Here is a 20,640-nt window from a genome sequence, read left to right as displayed (position 1 = left end):
GCTCAAACCAGCAGGCCCAGAGCACTCAGCTGTGGCAGCAGTGAGGGGGCTCAGCATGAGCCACCTTGGGGGCAGGAGAAATGAGCAGGGATGGTCCTGGCAGCTGCTTTTTAAATTAATTATAATGAACATTTCTGTGCAACCTCTTGGGAATGGATCCATGGAAATGGAGACATCTTCAAGACATCTTCAAGAAGCTGAGAGTAAATAGGCTCCCCTGACACCGAGGCTGACCTTGGCTCTGCCTCTGTCACCAGTGGCACTGCAGGAATCTCTTTAGAGATCTCTAAAAATCTCTAAATTTTTTTAGAGATTTCTAAACCTCTAAAAAAAAATTCTAAAAGTGGACTCTGCTTTGGAGGGCCTCCTCCACTAATTGATGCCCAGTTGATCTGAACCTGATCGCCTGACCCCTCTCACCTTTTCCTGATGCTCAAAGGAGATTCCAGAATCTCTTTCATAATCTCTTGACCCAAGTCATCAGAGCATGTTGATTACAGCCTTGTAATTAATTTTATTAGTGCTCTGGATGTGGTTACCAAATCCCAGTTTGAATCTCTAATTAGCCTGTTTTGAATTAATTAGGTTTTTATATCCATACTGTGAGGGTGTTTTCTCTAATAAACTTTTGTTTCAACTGGCCAGGCTTGTTGGATTTTGACAGAGAATATGGAGGCTACAGAGATTTAAAACTACTGCTACAGATTTCCTCTCCCATATTCTGAATTTTATGAAATACAGATTATTGATGCTCTGGGTGAGGGACAGTCCATAGCTTGAACTTGATTTGTTCACAGCCAATGCAGAATTTATGTAGGAAGATGCATCATAAGCAGCTCAGTCACCATAAAACATGATTAATTTTAAATTTTATTGCAATGGGTTATTTTGTAGTGTATATTATAGTTTTTGTTGTGATTTTGAGACAGATTTTGGCTTCATATTTGAACACAGCTATTTCTTGGTGTCTGCACAGTGATGCCCATGGATTTTAGGAAAAATCAGGATCAGTGAGGCAAACGCCCCTCGGAATCTCCCAATCACCCCTGGCCACATGGTCAACCCACAATAGCATACAAGGAGAAGAAAGAAGAGTAAAAAAAAAGGAAAAAGTAGATCACAAAGTGAAGGAAATTATGGAATTCCAGAGGCCCTCAAAGTAAATAGGTAATCACCCTCCTGCAGCTCCTCTCCCAAGGAGATGCTCCCTGGGCTCACTCACTGCCTGTCTGGGGGATACAGGAACATTTGTCTGGGCACCTGAAAATTCCATTTACAGCTTAAATCAACCCATCCTCCCTGGGCTTGTCACAGGATATGTGCTGGGGGGATCTGGGGACTGAAACAGGTCTGGGCAAGAGGGATGACTTTTAGAATTAATATCAATACAAGCCAGAAGCAAGAAACTCCCTGAGAGAGCATTTGCCTGTCCAGAGAGGGACACTCACACCCTCCTCCTCATTTAGGGTCATTATTTGTACTGGGCTCATTTGCATGTTATACTTAAAGGTCAGCTTGGCTGCTGCTGCTGTTTATTTGGTATTATGATCTGCATTTATTTAGAGATGAAACAGGAGCAATTTGAGCTAATCTGTTCTGAGCACTATCATGCAAATAGAAGTGGTGATCATTAACTACCCAGAGCCACACAGAAAGAAGAGTTAATTAATTTAGGCACACACACGTATCAACCTTTTATTTTAAAAAGCTGCATGATGACATCAGCCTTCGAGAATGTCAACAGACATTTTAAAAAGTTTCTGCTGCTTTTGTCCAAGAGCATTCAGCTCCCCAGAGCTTCTGGAAAGGGAGTTAAATATCCAATTATAACAATTTTTACCATCCAGATCATGAGCCTATTCTTCAGAATTAGCCCGAATTAATGAAAAGTGTGGAGAAAGGAGAAGTTACACATCATTACCAGCTGCATGTTTTTCTGGACAAACCCAAATCCCCCACCTCAGTTTTAAACCCTCATTAGCAGCATTTGCAGAGGAGTTCAGGCTGTTCCACACCCACCAGCACAGCTCCTGCTGCTGCATCTCTTCCTGGTGCTTCATGGGCAATCCCTCTGACATCCCAAAGGACACACGGGTTCATGGCCAGCACCACCAAAAAAACAGCACTGAAGCCCACAAATCCTTTTGGGGTACCAGCCCTAAATTCAGGAACTGGGCAGATTTTCTGAAATCAACTTATCTTCCACCTTTCTTTCAAAACATATCCACCTATCACACTTGCTATATGCAAGTTGATATTTAGAGTATAACTCAAATTTTTGCACACCAGATTTAGATTTGCCCATTAGGGAAATGTTGTAATTTCAGTGAAAAGTATAAACATTATTTTTTTTGCCTCATTTTCTTTGGAAAGTACCTTTTTATTTGAATCAACTGTAAATATAACTGGCATTTTAAGTGTCCTTTTTTTTTTTTTCTTTTGTTGCAAAGGAAAACCATGATTATGCTCTATCACCACTTTAATCAGGAAATTTGCAGAGATGAGAGCTCAAAAGCTGCCTTAGCAGGAGGGAGGTTCTTACAGTCCCTGTTGTAAACATGCCTATAAAACTTATTCAGAGTTTACAGGCTAGTTCTTGAAGAAATTACAAAACAGAGTGAGTGCAGGTGATACTATTGGAAAGATGCCAAGAATTTTCCTATTTTCTTCTCATTAGGATGGTGGAGCACCATTTATAATCAACTTGTTAATGGTTACTCTAAATATAAATTTTTCAAATCTCAACAGAACCACAATTATCTGTGTTCAATATGCAAATGCACGCGAAAGAAGAAGTGAATCATGCTGATAGGTCTCCTCAGCTGCATAAAAATGGAAAATAAATGGAGGAAGTGATAAAGAAATACAGAAAGTTTAAGCAACATGGGCAGAGTTCAGGGCAACCCTCAGAGCTCTGCTATTCCTCAGCTTTCTGTGCTCGTGGTTGGACGTTGTGTTGTTGTAGTACAAAGAAAGGAAAATATGCAAGGAGTTCTCTTGTGCCTGGGGGAAAGGGCGTAACCTCAGGAAAAGGAAAGTTTTCCTCTGTTTTGAGTCCTAAATCTGATGTTTAAGGAGTGCAGTATTGCTGCTTATCTGTTGAAAGATGAACTCGCATGTTTGGTTCTCCAGAATGAATAGTTTCTAATAGTTTATAGAAGCACAACACTGTCCACTCTGAAGAGACCATGATCACAACTGTGCCATTTTAAACCCTTCTTTGTGGCACAGATATTTATTTTCTGAAAAGGAACTGAAAGAGACTGACAGAGCAAGCAGAAATGTCTGTCTGTAAAGGCAGCGCTGCCTCAATAGATGGATGTTTGGGCTGATAATGAATCCTCCTGGGTTTGTAGAAAACCTCCTATTTTTGTAGAAAAACAGCTACTGGAAAAGCTGGCACTGAGAACACCAACACCACAACAAATGGAACCAGGAGCCACACAAAACGATAGCACAGGCATGGAGGCCCAAGTTGCAAAATAACTGGGTTATCTGGAAGGGGATGGAGACAGAAATCCAGGGAATCACTAACTGAGGAGGCCTGAAGGGAGATTTTTGGGGCTGCTGGAGGCCGGAGCTGGCTGCAGGCCCCGGCACCGCCACGCAGGAGCAGCGCTCTGTAAACAGCGCCTCATTAGAGATCTCTGAAAGGAAAATCGCTGGGAATCAGAGCTGGGAGTGATGCTTGGGAGATGGGAGTGATGTTTTAGAGCTGGGAGCAATGTTTGCAGCCAGCAGATTTCACGTTCCCGGCAGGGCACGGGAGGGATGAGGTTGGGGTTGGGTTTGAAGTCTGGCTTGTGGTGCTGTCTCTTGATACTTCGAGTTTTCACTTTTTATTTTTTTTCAGATTCTGTGCTGCTTCAGTGGGTGGGTCTGGGTTTCATATCAGGGGATGGTGAGCTCTCTGCACAGAGCAGGGAGACAAAACAATTCCTGCTCCAGCTGGGCACCAAGGACAAATGATCTAAACCTCAGCCCAGGAGCACAAACAGTGTGGGCTGGAGACAGAAAAACAAGCAGGGTGGGAGTGCCTGGGCTAAAGCTGGAATGGGACAATTAACTCCAATATGCAAATGGACCAGAACTTACAAAAATGTGAGCTCTCGTGACCAAACCCTCTTTTGCTTCCTTATTGGAGCCATCCAGGCAGAGCCACAGCTGTGGCTCTGGTACTGCCAGGGTGTGGCCAGTGAAGGCTCTTCAATAAATATTCACTTTATTCCCCTTAACTCCATCTAGCCTCTGTTCCAGCTGCTTAAGGGCTCACTCTGCTGTGTCTGAGGCAGGTGAATGAAGGCCAGGCCATTCCTGCAGCAGGAAGAGCAGAAATGCTAAAAAGAATTGAAATACAGGAAGCTGAAATCTTAGAAATTGCAAAGTTGTTTTTTTTTTTCCCAGTTTAATGTTTATCTGTGGAATTTGGCTGTCTGTCTGGAATTTACTGTCTTGCTTTGCCTTTTGCGACCCTACTGGCCTGTTTTAAGCTTCTGGTGTTTTTTAGGGTATTTTAAACATTGCCTTTTAAGTATTTTTTTTTCTTTTGTGGCAGTCTTAAGTAGGCAGGAGGAATTTGCACATGATTGGGCGAAATAACAAGAAATAAATATTTTCCATTGCAATTACAAGGTTGGTCTCCTCCTGTAAATTATTTATGGAAAAATACACTTAATGCCATTACCCAGATTTTCCAAGATAAAGGAAGATGAAGCTAAGGTTGCTGCACTGTAATCCATTAGTCTGGTATGTGTGATGGATCACAGTCAGAAGCAAACCATGTAGAAAATAGCTGTAAGTAATCCTCCAGCTGGACTTTTGGAGCTTATTTTCCACTACCAAGGTGTGGATAGTTCTGGTAGAGCAGAAGAAAACTTTCTAGGCACATAACATCCTTCCTCGCTGCTGTGTTATTGGGAGGGAAGCTTCCTTCTCCCTTTGCACTTGGGGTGAACATGTGTGATTTAAGCCAAACGTGCCTCTAAAGCTCCATTCCAAGAGGTGATGTGCTGCCTCCATGTCTGGAAGCTCACTCAGGAAGAGCTTTTGGCATCCTGCCCTCCTGCCCAGCCTGTCAGCCTTGGGAGGGCTGTGCATATCACACGCCAGAGATGTTGCTGCAGTACTTAAAGGAGGCTTATAAAAAAGACAAAAATGACTTTTTACGAGGAAAGGTAACGATAGGACAAGGGGAACAGTTTCAAACTGACAGAGGGAAGATTTAGATGAAATGTTAGGAAGGAATTGTTCCCTGTGAGGGTGGGGAGGCCCTGGCACAGGGTACCCAGAAAAGCTGTGGCTGCCCCTGGATCCCTGGAAGTGTCCAAGGACAGTTTGGGCAGGGCTTGGAGCAGCCTGGGACAGTGCAGGTGTCCCTGCCCATGGCAGGGGATGGAATGAGATGATTTTTGAGGTCCCTTCCAACTCAAACCATTCCATAGGTTCTATGATTCTTCTCTAGGGACTCCATGCCTAGGGCTGCTCATTGCTCTGAGTTCAATTTTTGTTCCTATCTCCAGTTCCCCTGTCCTAATTGAGTACCTTTGCCTCCCTTCTACATCCTCAAATTGTCATTTTTGCAAGAGAATTCCTGTGCTTGGGTTGGTCTGCAGCTGTCTGTATGTTGAGAAATCAGCTAGCTAAAGAAAACAGAAAATTCTTAAATTCACCAACACAGTTTTCCATCCCTGGGGTTATTAACTTGGCTGTGTTTTTACTATTCAGCCAATTTTCAAAACATGTGATGGGAATTTATTTGCCATCTTGATTTTTCCATTCAGTTCAAATGAAATCCATCAGGAATTGCAGCATCACTAGAGATGAGGGCACTGCAGATGGACAGACTTCTGGGAAAATGAGCAGGCAGACAGCTTGGTGACAGGGCAACACAATGGGACAGGCATTTCCAAAGAAACTACTAAATCAATTCTCTTCCACGGGCCTTGAGGGAGAAAAAAAAAAAAGAAAAAATGATGCTTCTGTAACAGTTTGGATTTGCCAGAGGTGATCCAGATGTATAGGAAGGGTGTGGCATATTTGTAAAGACCAGTTTTGAAAGGACTGTTCGCAAGAGACTTCTAAAATTTATAAAACATTTTGGCCTCATGTGACTGTAATCTCATCTAAAATATATGAAAAGTACCCTTAAAACCTAAAGCTGTCACTGAGCATTAAACAACCAAAATTTGTGAGTCCATGATGGAGTTCTCTGGAGAAAGGGGAGCCACGTTTTCATTTTTCTCATTTGCCAGCAGAGGCCTTTGGTAACACTCCCTGCAAATGCCTCTCGTGAGGCCCCAGATCTTGGGAGTTTCTGCTGGGATTTTGTCTGAAGTGAATAAAACACAGATGATGAATGCATTTGAAAATGGTTATATTTAGAAAACACATCCGATTTATTACAGCTCCAAACCACCTGTGAAACGAGATGAAGAAGATAATTATGGGATGGTGTTGGCCTGCACAAACACCAGGCCAACCTGAGGCTCTGCTGACGTCTGTTCAGGATACAGAAGGACAGAAGAGGTGTTTAAAAGATGGTTTATTGCAAAATCAGTCTCATGGAAGGGTGACACTATAAGGTCGTTACATCCAAAGCCATCACATTAGAAGCCTTGCATCAGAATCCATTATTATTCTAGTTACGATGTCTTTTATAAATTTCTTATTTAATCGGCTACTTCCACAAGGCTCTCTAGCATCTTCATAACCAATTGCTAATTGCTATGTTTTACACATTTACCACAATGTGTCTTTTTCTATCCAGTCACATAACTCTGCAGAAACTTAACTGCTTCATCTACTTTTTATCAACTCTGTAACAAGTTCTATTGTTAAACCCTAAAATCTTCTATCTTGCTTAACATATTTGTTCACTTATATGAGGCCTGTATCTAATTGCTTAAAGCATATTTCTGCTTAAACTGCAAATCTTTATTCTTATTTCGTGTCTGTTTCACAATTCTACTCCAAAGCTTCAAGCCTTCTCCGAGGTCTTAGGTCAAACACTGTATCCATCTCTATCTCTGAGCTTGTATGCTCGAGGCCTTGGGAGCTCTCAGTTCCTGCATTTCCCACAGATGTCCCATTCCCCAGGCTGCCAGCCTTGCAGGAGTTCTGCTGATCTCATTCCCAAACCACTGCAGACCCGAAATCTCCCATGATGTGGAGCCCCGAGCCTGTGGTCCCTCAGAAACAGAGAGGAGCCGTAAAGCAGGGCACAATCCCAAGCGTGGGGGAGGTCTCCTTAGCAATATTTGTGTGGAAATCCAGGAAAGTGGCACTGGGAGCCTCCTTGGCTCCATCACACCTCACCATGTGGAGGAGAACCTTGGCCCTTGCTCAGCCTCTCCCCTGACACACTATGCTGAATGTCATGAAATATCAATAAGAGGAGGCCCTTCCCAGGGCAAATGCCTAGGGACCACGAGAAGGAGAGAAAGAGAAGATCATAAGCAATAAAAGCACATAACAGCATCTCTAAAATGCCAGGAAAACGCTGAAATTGCTTCCTTCCAGTTTTGTTATCAATCCAGTTATAGAAATAAAAAGGGAATAAGAAACTCCCTTGTCTAAGTGCTGATCAAAGGCACCAGCAGATCTTCTTCCTTTTAGTCACAAGTGGTTTCCTTTCAAAAATATTATCATTGTTTCTGAGATAAAACCATCTAAGTCCTGATGGATGGTTCTGGAAATTACTCCCCACTCTGCTGACAAGCTTATCTGGCCTCAAGCGAGGCCGAGGTGTTTTGCTTGGACTTAGTTTGCCATAACCAGTAGGAAGCAAACAAAACCATATCTGAACTGCACTACAGGGTGCATTTGGCTAAATTTCAGACCTTCCGAAACCAAATTCAGAAAACTAAATGATAATGACATTCTTTAGGATAACATTTCTGCACTCAAGAGTACCCCTAGAACTGTTGATCCCAGTAATGAATGGGATATATAACCTCTGAGTGAGAAATATACTCTGTCTTAGAGATCTTATAGTTTAAACATACAAAGAAGGTTAAAAAAGGGAGATGCTGATGTCAAAAAAATCTCTTTCAACCTAAGCTGTTCTATGATTTTTGGAAAAAAAATTACTTCAGATAAACTTTAAAATGCAAGGTAATTTTTATATCCTGCTTTTTTTTTTGGCAAAATTAGTGTGAAGTCCTGTGTGGAAAAATATATTAGTGTTTTTCAAACAGTGAAACTTTATAATTTATGTTATGCCACCTATTAGCAAGAATCTGCAAAGCATTAAAACTTCACTGTGCCTTTAAATCCTATCAATTCACCTCTCAAATAGCCTTGTCCAGCATGCTGGCACAAGCCCTTCTTTATTGGCTACAAGTTAAGTTCAAACAAGTTTATTACACAGCTGTGAAATTATATTGGCATATCTGGTAATGTAAGTCTGACATGAATCTCTGTGCGACAAGTGAAAACTCATTTCATTGCTTTCCTTTCACATTAATTCTTGCATTTCCACTGTTTTCATAAGTGAATGAACTGTGGAAGGTACCTTCAGTATATTGGCAAAAATATGTGATTATGAAGATAAAATTAGATCTTCAAATATTGGCTTTAAACGTCACTAAATTAATCAGTCTAGGGTTGGAATTAAGCTATGCAGAGACGTTGTTATCATATGAAAATGTTGCATTACATTAAATATTTCTTCACCCAAAGTAATCCCAGCCACGAATACTGCTTGTACCCGAAAGGAATAATTCCTGGCTCTTCTGTCTTTAAAACACCATCTTTAAATACAGAATTTTAAGGATTACTTTCCAGTGATGTGTTTGCCAGCTCCATCACATTGAGCATAACAAATATTTCTACATTTATGTGCCATCTTCAGTTCCCACTGGACCTTCACCCGTGACTTCTCAGGCTACACTTAGGCTGTGGATATTGAAGGAACCCCAGGAAAAAAATGACCTTTCAGACAAACTCCACACTGCATTTCCCTGCTGCTGCCTGGGATGTGTTAAACATGCTGCTCACACTCCACATGGCACATGTGCAGCAATTTCAGTCCAGGAAATACCAGACTGAAATGTGAGAGTCGTTACTTTTTGGGATTCAGCTGTTGGCAGGTAGATGATGTCCACAGGGGCTTGCTGGAAGTGGATGTTTTCCTCCAAGTGAACCAAAAAGGGACGTTCCAGACGGACTGTGAGCACAGCAGGGAATTTCATCCCATTTTCTCCAACTGTTCCATATAACCACTGTCATCCACTCATCTCCGTTGTCTCAGTGCTGTCTCGGTTTTACAGTTAAAATAAAATTTACACATTCAACTTGCCCATTTTTGGACAATGCAGACAACTCTAAACCACTGACTAGGGCAGAACTACAGTCTTTCCAATGCTGATGAATCAACAAAATACTAATAGTATTAGGAAAAAATAAAATATTAGTTCTCCTTTGTAATGCTAGCATTAGAGAATTTTTAATCCCAAGGCTGCCTCTCCAGTCCCTTTCCTAGTGATAATTCTGCTGGCTTTGGTCCAGCAGTGGCTGCCAAATGCCAGGGCATTGGGATGTTAACACAAAATCTACAGACATTCTGGAGCATGAAGAAATGTAGTTACCATAATAATAATAAAAAAAAAACCCAAACCAAAAATATTACGTTCTTTGCAAAAAATGCCAGAAATTCCTTTTCTGGCTTTGTCTATATCACTGGTTAACACTGCCTTTCTTAAAATTCTGTTTCTTCTCAAGTGTTCAGCACAGAAGGAAAAAGTAAAGAAAACTCTGGGAAAGTGTAGGTAGAGAATTTTCATTTCTCCAGCAGAATGGGGCTGATGCAGATGGATCTGATGTAAACATCCCCAAACCATGATGATGGTGGGTGCAGCCTCTGCTTGGCATTCACAGCATTTGTACCATGAACTGATCCATCACTTTGAGGTGCTCAAAACAGGAAAACCCCACAATTCCATTTCTGGCTTGGAAAAGGGCTCATGCAGTGAAAATGATATCACAGCACGGGGAAGTATAAGAGAACAAGGAACTTTTGTTTCCATGGCAATCTGAGATCCTTCTCCAGACACAAGCACAAAGGCAATATGCTGAATGATTATCCGAAGGTCATGTTGTTCTTAGGAGAAAAAGTTAGGGAGAATGCACTGGGATGAATTCCCCAGCCAGGATGCACATTGCATTTCTAACCAGCTGAATAAAAATAAAATAAACAACTGCTGAAGGAAATAATTGCCTTCATTATTGGCATCAGTTTATTTTAAAATCTGTTTGCCCAAAGGGAACAGCAGCCTGCTCAGGAGGATATTTTGTACCACTATTTGATATGTTCAGAGACAAATGTTGAGATTCTGGGTATATTTGGCATCCCTCACCTGGTAAAATAATTATATTCCCTTTAAAGTTAAATGTATCTCTTAAAACTGAGTAAAATGTCTCCATGTAAGAGCTTGTTTATGTTTCCAGTCATTTTTTTCTGTGGTAAGAACCACTCTTGTAAGGATCTGCCTTATCAACAAGTGCAAGCAGGGCTTTAAATGCCAGGATACTCAGGGTGAGCAGGTGAGCACAACCTCAGTACCTGTCTCTGTTACACGTGCAAGAAACAGGCATCAAAAAGCCACACAAATGTTCAATGCAGTTTCCTTTGTGTTTCCCAGTGTCTTTTTTGGGTTTCCATTTCCTCTGAGATGGTTTGACCTTGTTGACAGCAGGGGTAAATGCTTTATGCAGCAAAGAAAATGACTTTAGAAAGTGTAATTCTCTTTTCTTGCTCCATTCTGTGCTTCATGATTTACTACAGAGCTGAAGTACAAAGGAACAGAAACTTCACTGGTGTTCAGGAGGAAAGTTATTTTTAGAGTCATTTTGTTGCCAAAGCATATAGAAACCTTATGTGCTACCTCAGAAAGTTACCCTGGAATGGCAAGGAAAACAGAGATGCCTGGTTTTTTGTCTTTTTTTCTTTTTTCCAACCATGAAGCTTTGCTCCAAGTACAAAAATGATTTTCCAAATGAGAAGTTGCAGGAGTCACTGAGCTGTCTGGGTTAAACCTAAATGTGTGGTCACTGATTGTGGGGTATAAACACAAATCAAGACCCTCAGCAAGGACTGTGCTTACAAGGTACAACTTTACTTTCTCCTCAGTGAAAAGCATTCCAGAATCTGCACTTTCCAGAGTCATTTGGGTTGGAAAAGATCTCTAAGATCATTAAGTCTTTCCATTAACCTGCTAATCCCACACATGTCCCCAAATGCCACATCCACAAAGCTTTTAAATCATTCCAGGGATGGGGACTCCACCAGTGCTTGAGCACCTTTTCCCTGATGAAACCTCCCCTAATATCCACTCCAAACCTCCCCTGGCAGGGCCAAGGAAGAGCTGGCAGTGCCTCTTTTTCCAGAGGTGTTGTTGAAATTAGCCCAGCTTAGAGAGCAAACCATCATCTTCCCAACAAATCCTTCTTGGGAACAGAGGGGGAAACCCTGCTCATTCACAGACCACGTTGTGTCTCACTGCAGCAGGACAAACATTTCAAGCAAAGTGTGGAATGACTTCGACACTCTCACTGGCACCGTTTCAGGGAGGGAGGGTGATGCTAGTTACAGTTGTTTTCGACAAAAATCTCAGTTTGCTTTATCTTCTTCCACATCAAGGCAGGTTTTTATAAGCTATTGTGATATTTCCCAGGCAAAAGAAAAGAAACAGCCCTTAGGCCCAAAACATCTGAGCCCTCAGTGATCTTAGCACTTCTGGGCCACTCTTAGAAGAAAAAAACCTCCTTTCCTGTAAGTTGTTTCTAGGATGCTGACAGATCAAAAACATTTTATGGTGAAGGAGATCAAAATTGTGCCTAGAGACAGACTTCTGTGTGGCCTCAGCTGGCTGAATTCATGCACATCCCAAAAAGAGAGGTGGGTGTGGAAGGGGAAGCAGTGAATCCATACCCACACCCACAGAAAGTATTAAAACCCTAAAAAAGAAATACAGGGGAGCTGGTTATTTGCACAGGTTGATACCCAGGAATAGGTATTGATGAATTAATCTTTCTGAAGGGTAATTAGAGACAGAGAGAAAAGAGGGACTGGTTTGTGGTGACTGCAGGAGGAGGAGCAGCAATGGGTTTAGTGCTGCCTCATGTCCTGCAAAGTTCTTCCCCGTGGAATGCAAAATTTCCCCAAATCACATTCCTCAGGTCTTTAATTAAAGTACACTCAAACTTGTATTTTTTGAAAATGCTCCTTGTTATCCTTGAAAATGTAAATACTCGTCTCTCTGTCCATCTTTAAACACTAGAGCAAGTTACATAATGATCTGCAGCTAAAGCTCCTTCAGTTACCAAACAGCCAACTCCTTATTGACGTCACGGAAAAGTTTATTTTTCTACTACTTCTTTAGGTATGTGAATATTCATAATGTTTTCAGAAGACTGGCTGTGCTGCAAATGGCAGCAAAATTAAACACATTTTCTGGAGCTTGTGCTCCGCCCTCAGAAATTAGGACCAAGGAGGGAGAGGACTCTGGAAAGGGAAAATGAAGTCAGAGTATTTGTGAAATCACTAAGAGGGGATTTCCAGGATATTCAGCCTGCTCCCACACTGCTCCCAGAGGCAGAGGTGACAAAGACATCTATTACAGATAAAAGGGCCTGAAAGTTTGATGGGAAGCAGCTTTTCATCAAATAAAGTTTATTTATGTATATATGTAAAATTCAGCAAAGCAGTGAAAAAGAAAAGTGCATTTCATTCCAGTTTTAAAACCCCAAATTTCCTATATTTAAAATAGAAAGGTGCATAGTTTTCAGATTTAAAGGGAAAAAAAAAGTAAAAGTTCAGTATAAAAGTGCAGCTGCATTTTTATAAAAGGCAGGACAACAGACACAACATAATCACTGCATTCCTTTTGGGATAGCAACTAAGAAAGCAAGGATGATCATTGTATGTATGGGACAGGATCACCCACAGCCTGGAAACCAAACATATCAAAAGATATCAAAAGATATAAAAAATATATAAAAGATTTCAAGACATGAAATGATGCTTATTATGGTATTAAAATTATGAGAAACGCACCAAAAATGCAAGCACAAAGCCAGAATAAAGACTGGGGTAACAGATGTAATGATTTTTCTCAGCTGACTGGACTGTGGCAAGAAATACAATGAAATAAAATCTACAAATACAAGAAATACAATATACATGATGAAAATATAAGCTGGTATTTTCAACACAGGAGTAAGAATTCATATTTCATGTGAGCCAACTGTTGCACATTTCCTTCAGCACCGAAGGTTATTTTAGAGGTATGAAAAAGATGAGAGATAAGATTTTGCTCTCAGACAAATCGATTTCATTAACGACACTGGCGTGCGTGTGTGTAGCACAAAACATCCTGCTCTGCTGGGAAGATGTTTCAGGGGGAGCAAATATCAGGATTATCCCAAAAAAGAGTGGGAAAAAGGGCCACAGATGAGCCATGCTCTTCCTGGTTTTCAGCTGGGCTGAATCCAGGCAGCTGCCAAGTACTCCAGAAGAAGCCTCTTATAACTTGGCACACGATGTGTGTTGAGTTGTATTAGTTACAAATACAGTTAGTTAATATAGATGCCAGTTATAGATATAGTTGTGTTAGTTATAGATGACTTGCTGTTAGTTGCTATAAAATAATAAGCCACTGCAATGTATAGGTTTATCTAAAGCTATATGATTCAAAGTACATTATTTAAACAATAAACTGTAAGTTACTATAAACTAATATAACCATATATACATAAACTATACTAATTATATAGATAAAATTATATATATAAACTAAAATATAGCTTTAGATCTATAAGTTATATAGAAATTTTGTTGTCATGTGTATGCAAACTAATATAAAGAAGGGGGGGATGAGATTGATGCTTGCTGGAGACGGATCCTACTTTGTAAAAGTTTAAAGGGCGGGAAAAAAGCATCACAAAAAGGGAATAATAACTTCTGTGGAATGAGGACTATTTGCCACTGTCCCGCATCCCCCTGCGTGCCCGGGGTGGCAGTGCCAGCAGATGACCCCTGCCAGGCTCGGGCTCTGCGCGCCCACCCCCATCTCCCGGGGGAGGGAAGCGCTTTGGCCACGGCCTGGGAGGAGAAGGCTGCCTGCCAAGCTGCCTTTCCTTGGAATAAGCGCTCTCTTGGATGAGCTGCGCGCAGGAGGAGCGAGGAGTCCGGGCACGGAGCGGAAACTGCCGCGGAGCTCGGCTGGGACACAGCGGCACCGGGAGCGGCGGGGCAGGGCAGCAGAGCGGCGGGCATCCCACCTGCGGGGCGAGTGTCCGTCTGTCCGTGTGTCCGAGTGCCCGACTGTCCGAGTGTCTGTGTGCCCGACTGTCAGCGTGCCCGACTGTCCCAGTGCCCGTGTGTCCGACTGTCCGTGTGTCCGAGTGCCCGACTGTCCGTGTGTCCGTGTGTCCGAGTGTCCGTGTGTCCGAGTGTGCGTGTGTCCGAGTGTCCGTGTGCCTGTCCGTGTGTCCGACTGTCCCAGTGCCCGTGTGTCCGAGTGTCCAAGCGCGCGAGTGTCCGAGTGCCTGACTGTCCCAGCGCCCGACTGTCCGTGTGTCCGAGTGTGCGTGTGCCTGACTGTCTGAGTGTCCGACTGTCCGAGTGCCCGTGTGTCCGAGAGCCCGAGTGTCCGACTGTCCGTGTGTCCGTGTGCCTGTCTGAGTGTCCGACTGTCTGAGAGCCCGTGTGTCCGAGTGTCCGTGTGTCCGAGTGTCCGTGTGTCCGTGTGTCCGAGTGTCCGTGTGTCCGAGTGTCCGGCGGTGCCGCTCTGCCCCCTCCCCGCAGCCCCGTCCCGGCTCGGGCTCCATCCCCCGCCGCTCCCGGAGCGCAGTTCCAGCTGCCCAAAGTCTCTTTGCCCTCTCTCCCAATAAAGTTCCGGGACTCGTGCGACAGCCAGCGATGATCGCCCGTGGCCACTCCGGGCTCTGCCTCGCTCTCTGCACCTTTGGGCTGGCGCTGCTGGGGGATGTGTCCCGGGCTGTCCCCATGGACGATCAGGATTATTACCTGCAGGAAATTACCAACAGGGATCATTACTACTCCTTTCCATATCCTGGGGAAGAGTTCTTTCCTTTCACGGAGCAACCCGGAGAGGAAGGACCAATCCGTGCTGCTGAGACAGAGGAGCGCCCAGGGTTCAAACCGAGCAGGAAGGAGTTAAAACAGAAGAAAAACAACAAAAAAGGGAAATCCGTTCTTGAAACGCCACCAGGTAACTTTCCACCTTCTCCTCCAGAGTTTGGAGCCTGCTGAATCTCACGCTGACTGCGACTTTCGGTATTAGTGAATATCCAGCTAATGGCTGTCTTGGTAATAATAACAATAAATGAAGTTGTGGTGGTGATGATGATGACAATACATTAAATTTTAATGTCCCACAGAACAGACCTGCAGAACTTTTGCACACTTTGAAACAATCTCTACTTGAAAGGGAAAGAGTTAAAGAGTCGGAATGTTGTAATTCTGCTGTACTCTGGCTAGTCTGTGGACTTTTCCTTCTTAATTATTCTTAATTACACTTGGCAACTGGCTTGCTGTGAAAGCTGCTGTTCTATAAGTGAAAGAACAGAGACATTTCATAGTAAAAGGTGATTATAGATAGTGACATCTCACCTTATCCCTTGTCACTTTAAGAGAGGCTTCTGAATTAATTTCTCTTCTAAACCTGTGAACTCCTCTGAGATTTCACTTTTAAGCCCTCCAGAGGAAGATATGTAAACAGAGATCTTCCTGGAAAAGACTAAGCCCTAACAAGCTCCATTTAATCATCGACCAGTTAAGTAAAGAAATTAAACAGCAACAAAACCGTCCCATAATAAAACGGCCACCCTTAATTCCATTTTCTAAAGTTTGCAGAAACTCGATCAGCTTTTACCACCCACTTGTTCCCATTAACACCTGATTGCACCACCCCAAAAGAGTAATCCCTTCCTGTGTTCCGTGACTGTCTGGTAGGTACTTTACTGGTTTGGGATACTTAGGAGTGAGTTTGGTCCATGAAGTTTAGAGTGGTAAAATTTGGGGCCAAATCTCACTCCCCTACAGCTGAACTTCCCTTTACTTCAGGAGGAAACTTTATGTTAATGATTGAGGCATATGGCCACAAAATCTGTGATTTAGAACCATCAGTGCAGCAAAACGGGATCGGGGTTGTAGGGTGGCTTTACCTTTGTCCAGTGACATCCAGCAGGTAGCAAACAAAATATTTGAAATTTAATGTTAGCAGTAATAGAAATTAATTAGCATTTGTGCAGCAAAAACTGGGCTTTTATTCTAATAAATAGTGATAAGAAAATGGAATTTCTAACATCTAACATTTCTAAAACCACTTGTAGGGCAGGCAGCGTGGCTTGTCAGGGTAACTCCAGGTAGAAGTCAAGGGTGGTGGCAGATGCACCTTGTCTGGGGAGAAGAGACACAAAACATGTGTGTCCCTGTCCCCTCAGGGTCCAGCAGCTTCCCAAGGGGATGACACTGCCTGGACCATCTCAAGTTCATTATCTCAGTATGGTCATTGCAGTCTACAGGAGAACATTCCAGTGTGTCATTTGTGTGGCTTTTTAAATTAAGGGAAAAGGCTCTGCTTTCCACCTCCACAGACTGAATCAGGTGGATTGACAGGACAAGGGGGAACCACTTCCCACTGCCAGAGGGCAGGGATGGTTGGGGTATTGGGATGGAATTGTTCCCTGTGAGGATGGCAGGCCCTGGCACAGGGTGCCCAGAGCAGCTGTGGCTGCCCCTGGATCCCTGGCAGTGTCCAAGGCCAGGTGGGACATTGGGGTTTGGAGCAGCCTAGGATAGTGGAATGGACTGGATGATGTTTTAAGATCCTTTCCAACCCAAACCATTCCATAAATTCACGACCATGGGAAACACTTGGATATTAAACTCTGTAATTAGGATTTTGATTCCTCACTGTGGTGGAGACAATTGAGATTTCCATGCTGTGGTGGGATGTTCTGTGGTTCAGCTCTGCTTTCACCTTCCCTGTTGGTTTTTCCCCAGTTTTCCCAGCACTTGGGGATTCACACTTGCTCCAAGCATGGGAAGAGAGTCCCATGAGGGCAAAGTTTATTTATCTTTCCAGACTGGCATCTTCCTCCTTCCCCGCCTGCTGCACGGAGCACAGGGGGAGAGGCTCGTGGTGCACCACCAAAAGCAGCTGGGAATGGCTCAGTCTCTCCTTCTGCAGCAAGTTTGGGCTCTTTGGACACAGCTGAGCTTCCAACCTTTCACCAGCCATGTGCAATAAGAGGTCTCAAAGCCTCTGAGCTTTTAGAAAACAGCCAGAGGTACAGCAAGCACCTGATCTCCTCCACCAAACTCCTTCTCCTTGATCCAGGACATTGGTGATTGACACCAACTCAGCCATCTGCACTAATTTACATGGGAAAATTCAGTGGATCTCCCTGGGAGCAGCTGAACAATTTTAACTGCAAGAGGCACCATATTCCCTGAGATGAACACACTCAGTGAGGAGAAGGGTCACCACTTGTTAGAGATGGGAGTGAAAACAGGAGGGTTCCAGCGGGAAGTTTGAGCTGCAGTGTTAAAAGTCCTGGCTACAATATTAAAAATTCCTCTTTTCTCCTCACCCAGAGGCGGGCAAGGGCAAGGTCCTGCCAGGGCAGTCACTCTGATGCTTAGTGCCATGTCCCCATGTCACCAGGGATCAGTTTGGAATGAAGATCTGACGATCTGGCCCTCACAGAGATGTTGAAATACTAATACATACCTGTATTTGCTCACATCTGGATGTTAAGAGGCCAGCTAGAAATAATCATAGCAGCTGTCAAACAGATATCAATAATAATAACCATAAATCTGGCTGGGTAAGAATGTGTCTTCTGCTTATATGTACACAACTGTGTTTATGCATCTCTCCAGAGGTGGAATTAATTTATTGGACATGCAGTAAATACCAAAATTTGGGGTTAGTGAGGCTCGCTGGCAGCCAGGACATGTGGCATTAATTAGTTGTAACAAACAATAGCCTGGCTGGGAGCTGGGATGGGGAAGGAGGAGCAGTGGGAATGTGTGATGTGCCCTTTGGCTGAGCAGCTGGTCCTGATCAACCCCAGCTTTGAATCAAAGTGGAAATCAAGTGGAGAATTCTCAAGGACATGGCACTAAACAGATGACACACACTCCATTTATTTCAGCTGATTACTGAAGGTGGCCAGAATATAGGTATTTTCAGTCTTTGAAATATTAATGTAGAAAGAAATCCACTTGATGCCAGTAGGTTTGCAATTTTTTTCTTTAAAACATTAAAGTCAATATTTGCAAATAGTTAATTCAGATAGAAGTTGAAAGTATCAATCTCCCTCTTTGCCCTTTAAATACCTCCTAAATTTAGTGGTACTAGGTCATCTTTGGAAGGCAAACAGTTGGATTGACAGGTTTGTGTATATAAACAGATTTCCATTTTCTAATTCCGTCCTTGTTTGTATAGGCCTCTGTCCAAAGCCCATTCAAATCAGTGGAAAGAGTCTTGTTAACATCAATGTTTTTCTTTTATGAGGCTTTTAATAGTTTGATATATGGTACCTCAGCTGCCATCTGTGGGGCAGATCCCTTCAGAGTCTGGGGGTCTGACTACAGGCAAAAATTCATCATCAAGAGATTTATAGGGCTGAGGTGCCCAATAACCTCCTCAGTGTAGCCCAAATCTGCCAGAGTGAAGTTTGTAATTATTTTGATTTGATCTACAAAACTGAAACTTGTAGTTCTTGTAGAGCCATACCTCAATTCTGCAAGTGTTTAGAAAATAAAGGAGAGATGTTTATTTGTATGGCAGCACTCAGAGTGGGGCTTAGAGCACATTTGTTCTGTATTTCACAGATCTCCCAGTGTTTGATCTCTGCACAACCCAACATTTGTCTGTGTTTAGCTGAAATCAGGATTTCCTTTGTCTCATCTCATTTGGTGCTTTCCCCAGGCTTGATGAAACTCCTCAGATGCATCACTGTTTACTTGCCCCATATTTGTTTATTTTTCTGCAGTCTTGCCACCTGTTCAATAATGCAATTCTTAAGGGCTTTGGTTTGTTATTTTTAATTCCTGTAGTGCACAGCATGGGCCAGGTCTTTCCTGGGATGTGTGTGCGAGGAGGAGTCAGTCAGGGAAGGCAAGGAGAGGATAAAATGGACAGTGCAGGCAAACATGGAAATAATCCAACAGAGAGAATGTGAATTTATAAAAATAGACCAATAGTACTTTATTTGAGATGTTTATCAAGTAAATGAAAGCTTGGAGAGAGATCAGTGAGTGAATGAGGAGGGAAAGCTGAATCACAGGGATGTTATTCAGGAAAAGCTGGAGATATTTTGGTGCTAAATGGGGGCGAAGATCTGAGGAGTGTGTGAAGTTAAAAACATGACAGGTTTGGGTGTTACTGGCATTCGTGTGGTGATTTTGTTCACTAGAAAGAAGAAATGACAGAGTGACACAGAAGGCATTGAACTGACAGCTGAAAGCACTTGAGACCTGGTCACCAAGATGCAGCAGCACAGAATTTCTCATGTGCTGGGGAACCACCAGTGCTGCTCTTTTCCTGTCCTTTGGTGTCCCCTCTCTTAAACCTTCCTTCTCTGAGCAGCTCAAAGTGGAGCTCTCCAGTGACCTAGAACACAGATTTTAATTTTAAAGCTTTTTGCTTAAACTTCTCATAATAGGAACTTCTAAGAATGGACTTCCTGGCCCTAGGTGGGTATCCCATGAATTTTAATATGACCTGTATTGCATCCTAATTGCCATATGTGACAAGCAATGTGGCTTTTAATGAGCTTCCTTTCATCTGGCAGCCTCTATTTTCTCCTCAGCACTTCTAAAACATGCAGAATAATGTAATGTTCACTATTCCATTTAAGAGCCCATCCTTTAAAGAATGTCACAACAAAAGAGGACAAGGGATGACTAAGAATGAATAATGAGCAATACCCTCAAAATTGGCCAAATCTTTTTGATTAGCATCTTTCCTTACCCATGGCTTCAATGAATAATGTAACATGAGAAAGAAAAAAAAAAAAGGAATAAACACATTTGATTATGCCAGAGAAAACCACTTTCAAAGATAATTCTTCCAGCAGCCTTCTCTGAATCCAACCTCATGTTTAAGGTGAGAAAAATGTCTCTTTAAAAACACATCTTTAAAAAGGGGATGATTTCACTGAATAGATTTTAATATCTCAACCTGAGCCTAGAGCTGTTCCTGAAATGCTAGCAATTATGAGACACTCATTAGCTGAATTCAGTCTTGGGGTTTAATGTTATTATCTGTTCAGTGAGCTGGCTAGACAGGTCAATCCCATGGCTCAGAACCAAATTTCACTTATTTCTTTTAGGTTTTGAATGAAGGTTTCTGTCAGCTCTGTGAGCTTCAAATCTGTCAGAAAGATGAAGTGGTGGAAGTAGAAGTTGTGGTGCAGAAGAAATTACTTTTCTGAATTTTCTATATCTGACCTGGGATTTTTAAGTCTTGCCCAATTCACTGTGTAAAAAGCAAACTACCAAAAGACTGGTGGTCAGAGTTGGGATTTAAGTGTCATATTCACAGTGGTTGCTTGTGATTTTATTGTTATTTTGCAAAGGATGCTCTAGATTTGGTCTTCTTG

At 42.6% G+C, this 20,640-nt stretch overlaps 1 protein-coding gene across 1 annotated transcript in view; it reads left to right on the top strand.

Moving 5' to 3' along the window:
• Positions 1–14,888: 14,888 nt before the first annotated feature.
• Positions 14,889–20,640, top strand: part of CPXM2 (carboxypeptidase X, M14 family member 2) — a 67,686-nt gene continuing 61,934 nt past the window's right edge. The window contains exon 1 of the mRNA XM_038141012.1: positions 14,889–15,233. Coding sequence (XP_037996940.1) covers positions 14,921–15,233 — 313 coding nt within the window. The 5' untranslated portion in view covers positions 14,889–14,920. The remainder of the gene's footprint in view (positions 15,234–20,640) is intronic.

Source organism: Motacilla alba, chromosome 6 (assembly GCF_015832195.1).
Source record: "Motacilla alba alba isolate MOTALB_02 chromosome 6, Motacilla_alba_V1.0_pri, whole genome shotgun sequence".
Taxonomy (NCBI): Eukaryota; Metazoa; Chordata; class Aves; order Passeriformes; family Motacillidae; genus Motacilla; species Motacilla alba.
This window is presented reverse-complemented; position numbering and strand designations above follow the sequence as displayed.